Source organism: Phyllobates terribilis, unplaced genomic scaffold (assembly GCF_046119375.1).
Source record: "Phyllobates terribilis strain yellow unplaced genomic scaffold, ASM4611937v1 Scaffold_2__4_contigs__length_985480577, whole genome shotgun sequence".
In the NCBI taxonomy this organism is placed as follows: Eukaryota; Metazoa; Chordata; class Amphibia; order Anura; family Dendrobatidae; genus Phyllobates; species Phyllobates terribilis.
The window spans coordinates 108,342,422-108,354,966 of NW_027362762.1; the positions used below are offsets into that span (position 1 = coordinate 108,342,422).

At 42.3% G+C, this 12,545-nt stretch overlaps 1 protein-coding gene across 1 annotated transcript in view; it reads right to left on the reverse strand.

The window, feature by feature from the left end:
- Positions 1-652: 652 nt before the first annotated feature.
- Positions 653-12,545, reverse strand: part of UBL3 (ubiquitin like 3) — a 115,148-nt gene continuing 103,255 nt past the window's right edge. Inside the window, exon 5 of the mRNA XM_073662487.1 lies at positions 653-2,528. Within this exon, the coding sequence (XP_073518588.1) occupies positions 2,476-2,528 (53 nt within the window). The 3' untranslated portion in view covers positions 653-2,475. The remainder of the gene's footprint in view (positions 2,529-12,545) is intronic.

The window sequence follows — 12,545 nt, forward strand, 5'->3', positions numbered from 1 at the left end:
GCTGGAGACTGGGGTACTTCAATTGGAGCGGCCTCCACTTTCTCCAGACCTGAATCCCATAGAAAACCTAGAGTCGCCATGTAGAGGCTCGTAAGTCTGTATCCCAGAACCTCACTGACCTGAGGGCCATCCATCAAGAAGAGTGGGCTGCCATGCCTCAGCAACAATAGCTCCACTTGTGAACAGCATGAAACGTCGTTGTCAAGCTGTAATTGATGCTCAAGGCCACATGATAAGTTATTGAGACATTGACATCTTTTGTTGGGGGGTATACCCACCACTGTTGGCTTTTTTTTCAATAAATTATTTGAGATGAGGAAATAACCATTGCATGCTTCTACTTAAATAATAAAATATCACTGTAGAGTGAACTTTTTACATTTTCCATAAATTTCACCCTAAAGCCAAACATCCCTAACTTTTTGTGAGGTATGCATGTATGAATGGTCACACATTTATATTTTTGCTGCAGACAGAAACCCTGTCAGATAATTGTGAGCACATTATTCATTCATCTCCACATTAAACCTGGTGAAAAAAATTCAAATTCAGCCCATTTCCCTAATTTTTTAATAATCTTGACATTTTATATAGTTTCCACAGTTAAACACATCTTTGTACCCCTCCCAAGTCAGAGCCAGACGTCACAACATTGTGACAATTTACTTTATTATATAGCTATACAGGAAAATCTCATACAATTCACTATCAATGGGATTACAAAAGTAATCAGTGGGATTAATTTGCAGAAACAAAAAAAAAAAAAAAATTGCATTGATTTCAATTTATTAATTTTTTTTTCCAGTTTTTATCAAAAAATTCAAAGCAATTACAGTCCTGTTCAGAACCACCAGACAACCAACAAAAAAAAATGCACTACAATATTATTTTATTTAGTTACAGAATAATCTATATATCAGTACAGGTTGCAGGAAGGAAAAAAAAAATTAGTGCTATATACAAGTGTTATTTTTATTTATTTTTGTCTTATTTTTAACCGCTCTTTACAAATTTGAAGTCAGGATGAACAATTTTTAGGACCAAATGGATAGAAAGCTTCAGGTCAAGGCTAGAGAATGAGCATCGGGTTAACATGATGCCGACTGTTGGGGGGAGGACAGAAAATTATTATTACGTGGAACGTCTTGTTTCTGGGGTACGGTATACAGAACGATGGGTCAACCTGTGACTTGAAGCGATGTATAGTTATATTGTTCAATGACGCTATGCCAATCTATTGTTAGAGTCTATAATAATGCATTTTATATATTTATTTATTTTTTTTAATTAAATATATCCTACACGTATTTGTAGTTTCGACCAGGAAGACTTTCCTCCCTAGTGGAAAAATATAAAAAAATGTTTATATATCTTTACAGTTTGTCATTTTTTTTTCTTTTTTTTTAAAATGAAATATAAGCTTCATGCTTTAGTGCTGTGCAAATTCATTATAGCATGGTCGTAAATTATCCGTATGAAATGACAAAATGGAGTCTTTTTTTTTTTTTCCCTTTGGAATCTTAATATCCTCGCAAGCACTAGTATAAATGCAAGTTACAGAACGAAAGAAAACAAAATAAAACTAGTACTATGGTGGAGATCGGTCGTCTTCGGAGAGTGAGTGTCGCTTACCGGTTACGGATGAGTATTTAGTCTGAAAACATCCACGTTTGATATTAAAAACACAAAAAAAGTTGGATTAAATGACGTCTGCTAATATCTCTGCACAATAATAAGGATAATAAAAGGCTTATGGACTACAGGAAAATTAACCCTCCCCATATTAAGGCTAGGAAAGGCACTCCTCTCGAATGCTTGGTATGAGCATGCATGCAACGGTATGCTTGAGATAAGAGTGCACCCATAGTACGTTACCAATGACTCTCCAGCGCCCTCTGCAGAGTGCTTTCAGATTACAGGCACATTTAGCTTTGCTCCTTCCGTAGAAATGGTCGTTTCTCCAGTTTACTACCCTGTCAGGTAGGAGTCGCTCCTGATTTCGGTGGTCTTGATTTCCAGTGTAGAACTCGTCTTGTAGATGGTGGCATCAAGGATGGCTACAGCGATCTATCGTAGAGGTCGGTGACCGGACGCTAGTGCGATCTAGACGGCCTGGAATCGCTGATCTGTATTATCTGCTGCAGCAAGAATGAGTATTGTTGTAGAAGAGAACATATTGACTGGTTTTGTTTGTTTTATACCCCTGGAGACTGAATGCATTAAAAATGGATATACTATAACAAACTACAAAGTTACTCTGCAAGATAAAACAAAAATAAACTTAAGATGGGTATGAGAATGTCCTCGGTCTCTTGCAATGAAGAGAAATCTATGAGTGTTCATGTAATATATCACTTGGGTGGAGATTATGACAGGGTGTTGAGCTAAGGTTCTCTGAAGCAATGGGTCTCCTCTATTCCAGCAGCATGATAGACAAGGACTATATTACATCACACTTTGCAGACACGTCGTCATTTACAGAATTACACAGCAATTGCTCTCTCCAGTCTTCTCGCGGTTTCTTTGACCTGGAAAGGTAAATTAAGAATGCGTGAGGGGAACAGAAAAACCACACACTAGAACCGCAAATCCAACCCTTAAAGGGAATCTGTCAGCAGGTTTTGGTATATAATCTGAGAGCAGCATGAAGTAGGGCCAGAGACCCTGATTCCAGTGATGTATCACTTACTGGGCTGCTTGCTGTAGTTTTGATAGCTCTGCTACATCAGACAAACAAGGACTCTAAGACTTCTGGGCTCTGTATAACCCCATGCACATCCCTGACTGGCAGCTTCCTGTGTACACTGTGAATGGTCAGCAAGCTGCCAATCAGTGGTGGGGGCGGAGTTATACAGATTAGCCTGACTGCCTGGCACGTGAGATGTAGTCCTGTAGTCTTAATTTCTTGCTGAATACATACTTATTATATTGAAACTACGGATAACGTTTTTCCTTATGGAGAGTAACATGCCAGGATAAGGAGGCTTGTAGGCCATGCAATGCTCCTCTGGGAAATTAAATATGCTAATTGCCTCTTCAGAGAAGAAGAGGACTTAAACTCTAGCTCAACTTATTGGAAGTAGCAATCCTAAAAGTCAATATCAACCCTTTAATGAGCCTTGCGGTATGGCTTAGGATAAAAGCCAAACCAGATTCTCAATTTACAGACACCTGTTTTGGGGTGCTGCCCCTCCTCAGGCCTTTAAGCCTCCTTACCCTGGCATATCAGTCATGTCACTCTCCATAAGGAAAAACATTACTTCTTAGGCTATGTGCCCACGATGCAGAAATGCTGCAGATTTTTTCCGCTTCTCCCTGGCAGGAAAAGTGCATGCGGATTGTACATGCTTTTTTCCTGCCAGGTAGAAGCGTTTGTCAAACATTTTTGCATGCAGGTTATCAAGCGCTTTTCCAAGCGATTTTAGCATCACGTGGAAAGTGCTTGACAACTTGTTCACACTATATAAATTCATGCAACCGGCAAGGATTTATATAGTGTGACCAAGTTAATAGTTAAAAAAAAAAAAAAAAAGAATAAAAATGGTAAAAAACAAAAAAAAACAACATGCTTACCTTCTGATGGCCCCCAGTCTTCTCTCCGGTGCGTCCGGTCTCTTGTACGGCTCGTGATAGTGTAAAAGGACCTTCCATGACGTCATTTAGTCATGTGACAGTTCACGTGGCCGCCGATGTCAGCGGTCACGTTACCTGTCACATGACGAAATGATGTCATGGAAGGTCCTTTTACACCATTGCGAGCCACCGGGGAGCCAGGACGCATCGCTGAGGAGACCGGGGGCCATCAGAAGGTAAGTATAATGTATATTTTTTATTTTAAATTCTTTTTTTTACTGGTTCTATGGTACCCGGGTCTGGATGAGAGTCTCCTCTTCTCCAGACCCGGGTACCATCCGCACATTGAATCGCTTAATACCCGCATGTGCACATGTAGTCATGTGGATATTAAGCAAGTCAATGGCGGCAATTACGCTGCGTGTCTGCAAAAATAATGGACATGCTGAGGATTTTTCCGCAATGATAATCCGCAGCGGAAATTTCTGCAGCATGTGCACAGCACATGCGGATTATCATTGGGGACCATGAGGCACGTTTTACCAAGCGTTTTCGCTGCGGAAATTCTGCGGCAAAAATGCTTGAAAAACGCATAGTGGGCACGCAGCCTTAGACCATCATTCAGAAGCCTCTCCCCTAGCCAAGTCTCATGCTTTGCACTGAGGAGGGACAGCACCCCAAAACACGTGTATGCAACTCGAGATTCTGGTTTGACTTTTGTCCAAAATGATACGGCAAGGCTCGTTAAAGAGTCGATATTGACTTTTAGAATTGCTCCTTCCAATAGGTGGTGCTAGAGCTCAAGTCCTCTTCTCTGAAATTCTCTGAATATGCATATTGAAACTACAAACACACAGTCCAGTAAGTGATACATCACTGTAATCAGGCTCTCTGCCGCTACATCATGCTGCTCTCAGATTAAATACCAAAAACCTGCTTACAAATGCCCTTTAACCCTTAGGGTTATTCCCATTTTCGGAAACTGGTTTTGTCAGATAATGCTAGTAAAAACAAGCAATTTTGCAATTTACTGCTTATTAAAAGTTTCAGTCTTTGAGATCTTAACACTTTTCTTTTCAGCTCATTGCCTTGGAGACCGACCACCACTGCTAGACACCAGAACATGAGCAGTGCTTACAAGCCATTTTCCACTGAGCTTGTAAGCAGCATTTTGAAGCTGGACAGGATCAAGGGAGTGCCCTGTTGCCACCTAATCTCAGCCAACTTGAGCGTACTGATTACAGCAGCAGCGGTGGTTGGTCTCCTAGGCAAGAAGCCGTAAACAAAAGAAAAGTGTTAATATCTCAGAAAGGGTTGACAATTTTAATAAGCAGTAAATTGCAAAAGTGCTTGTATATGCAAGTGCCATCTGACAATATCCATCTATGAAGATGGGAATAACTGGTTAATAAAATAAAATTCACTATCACTGCACGATATAGAAGATCTGGAGAACAAGAAAGAAAAACAATTTTTATAGAGCAGGATAAAGAAAGCACCATTCTCCTTGAGCTAAATATGAAATCAGTATACAGTATGCTCTGTAGCTCCCTCTAGTGGTGGAAGCAGGCAACCAAATTATTATTCACATAAGACTTACCATCTCTCCTGAAAAGTCTGAAAGTAATTGTATTCCCCATGAAACATCTATTCTGGAGAATCTCATCACCCTGTCCTTTAATTATTCTTTCTATAAAATGATGGAATCTGGGTATTCGGGGAGTGTCCCTGTACACACTGACACTGTCTAATCCGTGCTACCTGGGTTAAACTATACAAGGACCCGTCCCTTTATCAAGGGAATTGTAACACTGGCTTGTCAATTTATTCCTAAACTTTCAGGAGGCGTAAAAAAGGAACAGCACAACACAGAACTATAAGAAAGAAAAGATGCTTTAGAATGGTTCATAAATCATGGTATTCCCGATGAAATAACCAGTCATTAAAAAACAAACGAAAAAAACTGTATTTATCTGCAGCTATAGTACTAATCTGAGGGTAAATAGTTTTTAAATATGTGCAGTTGTCAAATTAGAAGCGCGGCTGGAGGGAGAAAGTAAAGTTATATCCTCCCTGTAGCCACTCTCGTCCAGTCATTGCAGTGGTGCAGGGAGCTACGAACGGTCAGAGGTTCAGTGAGCGCTGCTGTATCACTCCCTCTGCTCCTCAACTTACAAGCTCCTCCGCACACACACGGCAAAGATGAATGACAATCTGCAATCAGCTTGTGTCATTACGTGGCGGCCACTGTTCCCTGCACCGTCCCGATGACAGGAAGAGAGTAGTTGCAGAGAGGACAACACTTCAATTTTCTCCCTGCAGCCGCCCTTCCAGTTAGACACCTGCACGTGTTTAAAACTATATTTACCTGCAGATTACCTCTATGGCTGCAGGTAAATATCTGATTATTTCCCAACAGGTTTCCTTTAAAAGATACAGGATAAGTGGTAAGATTGCTGGGAGCTGCACAAATTACCAGTAACCGGAGGGGAGTGTTTCTAGTCTTCTGTTCTTTTGGCCATTTGTTCAGTGAGGTAGTGAAAGAGGTGAACTGACACTTCATACACACATTATGGGAGTTAAAATGGTTTTACAACAGGCGGGGAACAGTGCCGATGAAAATGCGGTCATGCGTGTGGGTTCGAACTCTTGAGCCTGTGCTTTGTGGTCGGCTTCTCTATCCACCGAGCCACAGCAGATACACCTTTTCTCCAGGTGTTTAGTTTTCCTTGCTTCAGTCTTTTTAGGGTAACAGGTGTTTTCATTTGCTCATTTGTCTGCCCTATTACCTTCGGGTGCGACTTTATAGACTTTCCCCTGCTGGTATTTCTTGCTGGTAATTGTATCATTTAGACGTCCAGCCATACTGCTGAAGTTTAAGCCAGTCAGTGAAAGACCAGCTAGTGTTTATCTCTCTGCTGTTTATGTTTTTTACTCTGCACCTACAGTACAGACCAAAAGTTTGGACACACATTCTCATTTAAAGATTTTTCTGTATTTTCATGACTATGAAAATTGTACATTCACACTGAAGGCATCAAAACTATGAATTAACACATGTGGAATTATATACTTAACAAAAAAGTGTGAAACAACTGAAAATATATCTTATATTCTAGGTTCTTAAAAGTAGCCACCTTTTGCTTTGATGACTGCTTTGCACACTCTTGGCATTCTCTTGATGAGCTTCAAGAGGTAGTCACCGGAAATGGTCTTCCAACAATCTTGAAGGAGTTCCCAGAGATGCTTAGCACTTGTTGGCCCTTTTGCCTTCACTCTGCGGTCCAGCTCACCCCAAACCATCTTGATTGGGTTCAGGTCTGGTGACTGTGGAGGCCAGGTCATCTGGCGTAGCACCCCATCACTCTCCTTCTTGGTCAAATAGCCCCTACACAGCCTGGAGGTGTGTTTGGGGTCATTGTCCTGTTGAAAAAGAAATTATGGTCCAACTAAATGCAAACCGGATGGAATAGCATGCCGCTGCAAGATGCTGTGGTAGCCATGCTGGTTCAGTATGCCTTCAATTTTGAATAAATTCCCAACAGTGTCACCAGCAAAGCACCCCCACACCATCACACCTCCTCCTCCATGCTTCACGGTGGGAACCAGGCATGTAGAGTCCATCCGTTCACCTTTTCTGCGTGGCACAAAGACACGGTGGTTGGAACCAAAGATCTCAAATTTGGACTCATCAGACCAAAGCACAGATTTCCACTGGTCTAATGTCCATTCCTTGTGTTCTTTAGCCCAAACAAGTCTGTTCTGCTTGTTGCCTGCCCTTAGCAGTGGTTTCCTAGCAGCTATTTTACCATGAAGGCCCGCTGCACAAAGTCTCCTCTTAACAGTTGTTGTAGAGATGTGTCTGTTGCTAGAACAATGTGTGGCATTGACCTGGTCTCTAATCTGAGCTGCTGTTAACCTGAGATTTCGGAGGCTGGTGACTCGGATAAACTTATCCTCAGAAGCAGAGGTGACTCTTGGTCTTCCTTTTCTGGGGCGGTCCTCATGTGAGCCAATTTCTTTGTAGCGCTTCATGGTTTTTGCAACTGCACTTGGGGACATTTTCAAAGTTTTCCCAATTTTTCGCACTAACTAACCTTCATTTCTTAAAGTAATGATGGCCACTCATTTTTGTTTACTTAGCTGCTTGTTTCTTGCCATAATACAAATTCTAACAGTCTATTCAGTAGGACTATCAGCTGTGTATCCACCTGACTTCTGCACAACACAACTGATTGTCCCAACCCCATTTATAAGGCAAGAAATCCCACTTATTAAACCTGACAGGGCACACATGTGAAGTGAAAACCATTTCCAGTGACTACCTCTTGAAGCTCATCAAGAGAATGCCAAGAGTGTGCAAAGCAGTCATCAAAGCAAAAGGTGGCTACTTTGAAGAACCTAGAATCTAAGATATATTTTCAGTTGTTTTACACTTTTTTGTTAAGTATATAATTCCACATGTGTTAATTCATAGTTTTGATGCCTTCAATGTGAATGTACAACTTTCATAGTCATGAAAATACAGAAAAATCTTTAAATGAGAAGGTGTGTCCAAACTTTTGGTCTGTACTGTATATTCGGTTTCTTTTTAGGAAACAGGCGGCATATTCTCCAACGTACTAAGTACGTACTTAATCCTTTATTTTGTATTTCGTGTTTTGTTTTACTCACTCTGGGATCTCTTTCTATTTCAGCACACTTTACCTTCTGTAGGTAATTTGCACTCTGCTCTTCGGTTCTTTAGGAGGAACGTGAAGCACTTGATGACCTTTCAGGCAGCATAGGTCTGAGTTGCCATCATCTAATCTGTGGTTATGGCCATCTCAGCCCATGCAGGAACTACTGTGGACTGTGGGGTCAGGATCTCTAGTGTGTACAAGAACCGGCAGGGTCAGTTGAAATTTTTATTGTGTTACCCATTTTCCCCCGAGTGAGTTACTACACTATCAGAACAAATGTGTTGGAACACCGCTGCCAAGATGCACGCAGGATGTGCATGTAGGTAAGCATCGTGCACCTGTGCAATGCAATGTCAGTGCCGCTCACCTCCTGATGCGGAATTGACAACCCCTTTAAAGCAAACAGCCACTTGAGAGTTAATCAGCATCTCTATGGTAGTTATTCTAAATTTAAAGGCCACAAATGTTTAGTAGATGTGGATTCCAAAGATATAAAAAGGTGGTGGCGCTAGTGGGTCGGCCCTTGTGTACCTGCTGCAAGAGGGTCAACCACCACAGGTTTTCTAGGTAAGTAGTTTAAAGAATAAATAATTGTAGTTGCACTGATCATGTAGGGCGGTAAAAAGTAGAAGTAGCGGACTCCAGAGGATATAAAATAAAAATGAACAATTAGAAGTTTGAAAACATACAAGGAGACAGAATAAGACTCTGTTTTAAAAATAATTTAAAACTTTTGGTTTAAATGAACAATGGGGTTGGTGGTTGTGGTCCTGGGTAACGGGTGTGGCGTCCTTCTGTAGTCAGCAAGTAGGATGTTCCTAGCTTGGGGTGGTCCCCAAACCAGTCAGCTGCACTCTCCCAACCGCAGGCCAACTCCTCTCTGTGACTGCATTAATCTACTTGCTTGCTTCCATTATAGGATACCCTACCACCAAAGGGGTCCCCCTCCTACCATTTTTCTCCACTAAAGTACCTGTCAAGCAAGGCTACTACTACCACAGGTATATGACCACTCATTAGGTACCTTGATAACCTATATAGCTCGAGTCTCATTTTACCAATTTCATTTTCAGTCCTAACCTACCTTGAGGAACCCTCACCAAGCCAGATTCATTCCCCCTACCCTCAAAGGTTCAGGTAAATTCCTCCCTAACAGAGCAACTTACTCATTGCCTCTTTGTATCATCCTAACAATACTTTTTTCCCTTCTAGGGGACCACCCCAAGCTAGGAACATCCTACTTACTGACTACAGAAGGACGCCCCACCCGTTACCTGGGACCACAACTGCCAACCCTATTGTTCATTTAAACCAAAAGTTTTAAATTATTTTTAAAACACTGAGTCTTATTATGTCGCCTTGTATGTTTTAAAACTTCTAATAAATTGTTCATTTTTATTTTATATCCTCTGGAGTCCGCTACTTCTACTTTTTACCGCCCCACATTATCAGCGCAAGTACAATTATTTATTCTTTAGATGTGGATTCCACTGTTGGTACCTGTATCTATCTCGAGAACAATACCTTGACGCACGTTACTTTCAACTGAACGGGATTATAAGGCCACTTCTCCACTGACTGTGGTGCATGTGAGGACCCCGTTCTTGAGATAAATGGGGTCCCATTGGTGGCATTTGCATCTAGTATGTATTTTGTGGCATATCCTGTTAAGACGCCATAAATGTAGAAGATAGAAATACCCCTTTAAATGGAAAATGGCCATTGTGAATTACAATCACAGCTGGTAATGGCCACCTCCCTGCTGAACAATAGCCACAAACAGTCGTAAAGAATGGACCGTCTTTAGACGAACTGCACAGTAGGAATCTTACTTTCTCGGAGGATCCTCTGCTCCAGAGCCACCATTTTTCTAATCAGAAGTATATTAGAGAACTGCGGCATATGCCAATCCCTAATATGCAAGAATATTGTAATACCCCCAGGAATAATCTGTCTCCCCCGTCACCTGGCAGCATCTCTGGGGGTCCAGAAAATAATATAACAAGGACATTCTAAAAACCCGAGAGAGAGGTGGTGATTGTGACAGTTTGCTCTGACTATGAGAGCCCCCGTCAGTGCTCGGTGAAGGGGCTGCCCTTTCAGCAAAATGCCTTGTTAAAGTTCAGCAAGTAAATTAGACGTTCCTGGCAGGGAATCACGCCAGCAACTTAATGCTGGGGAAATGTCAAGTCACTGATCAGTCTGGAATGTGAAAGAAAAATTAATATTAAATATTAGGAATCATCAAATAAACGAGAGATAATGAAGCAGAAAATGAGGCTGCATAGATAGAAGGCTGCGGGCGGGGGGCGCAATGAGAACGGAGACCATAAGAGCCTAAACAGCCGGCACAGGGGGGCTATACATCCGTACGGACGGGGGCATACCTATCAGGCTGATCACCCCCCATTACATCAATATGCCCCCTATGGATGATGGGCAATCTATTCCAGACACATCTTGGTTGTAGACCTTGTAACCCCTCGTAGTGCTCTATATTCCCATACGTTCTGGGAGAAGGGTCTCTGTGCAGCCGGCCGGCCCACCATAGCGTCAGCAGACTGAGTGTAGATGAGCTCTCTATAGTCAGATACCGACCTCTCCACTTCTAATCACTAATACCGCAAGCCGTGCACTACTGAGAAGATTGCTGGCCATGATCTCACGGTGTCATTAGATGGTCAATGATCAAGTCCTCCGCTCTTGGTCTCATTCTGCATGTGGAGTGGAGTAAGCTGCCGCCAGACAGACGCGTCTTCCCTGAGAACTTAAGGATCAGGCATGTTGAAATCCAACAGCCCAATCCTTCTTCTCTCAGCAGAAGGTTCAATCAAGAATCAATGTAGGTGTTCTGCCACCTTATGACTAAGTCCATTTTAAATAAAAAATAAAGGGAGATAAAAAGATACAGAATCAGCACAAGGAGAACATTGGAGCGCATGGAATGCACATCTACATATGCAGTGATGCGTAATCCATGTGATCTAATGCAAGTCAATGGCGGCAAAAACGCAGCACTTCCGCAAAATAATTGGTAGTGCTGCGTTTTTTTCCGCAATGATAATCCGCAGCGGAAATTTTCGCAGCATGTGCACAGCACATGAGGATTATCATTGGGGGACATGACAGGCCTTCTACCATGCGTTTTTTAAGCGTTTTTGCCGCTGCGGAAACGCTTAAAAAATACATCGTGGGCACACAGCCTTACACAACTTATGCTTCAATAAGAAAGTATGTTTTTCTTTGGCTGAACCACCCTTCGGGATTTGCCTTATGTGAACCCGGTCATAGAGAGGTTTCCAACAATTCCCACCACTGATCAGGCACAGATGCGCTTTCACGCCTGGACCGACATGGGACAGCGTCCTCCCATGGTGAGCCGGCAAGTCTTTTATGGTCATGTCCTTCTATAATAAAAGTCAGCCTGAAGTTTCCCCTCTGGCACCCCTCCTGCATTCTGTGATGTGATCCAGCCTTTGTTCGGGCGATCCCCGCTGCAGGCATGTGATACACCAGATACACTGACAATAGCCCAGTGTAGTACTATAGTGCAGCCATTGTCCTGTCAGCGGAGTGCCATGCCGTGCCGAGAATTACTGCTCTCATGTACAATCTGACAATCTCCAAGCTTCAGTTCTTGTTACATACCTGGAGATAATTAAGAAAAGTATTGCAATCCTAGCCTATAATGCAAACCTGGAATCTGGATACATGGACGCCACGTCGCTGCAGAGCAGATCTGAAGATTATGCAGAAGCTGTCGCCCGCCGAGGAAACCATGCTGTACAGTGACCAAAGATTAATGATTGCTGGTACTTAACATCAGCCAGGAGGTGTTACAGGACAAGCCCAGAAAATCCGGGCAATTATAAGATGCCCTTATAAAAATCAATAAATAGTTTGGGTATCGGAGCTTCCACTTCTCAGAAACTAATGGCCCCTTTAGATAGTCGTTTATCGGTCTGGGTCGGCCTGACTACGTACAAGCTGTATCGCTGGTCATTTAATGGCCTGTTTAGACAAGCCAACCAGAATTCTATGTGCACAGAACTATTTGATCGTTCTGTGCGCATAGAATATCAGGTTATCGGCAGCACATCAAATCTTTACACGGGGCGTTGTGCTGCTGAGAACGAGAGCTTTGTTAGTTCCTTGGTGGATTGCCAGCCTGTTTAAATAGGTTGACCATCATGAACAAGTGTTCCCATATTCCCCAATTATTGGCCATAAATAGATCTGCCTGACAAGGAGAATTGTAGGTTTGGTGTGTTATCTGCATACTGTGCTCAC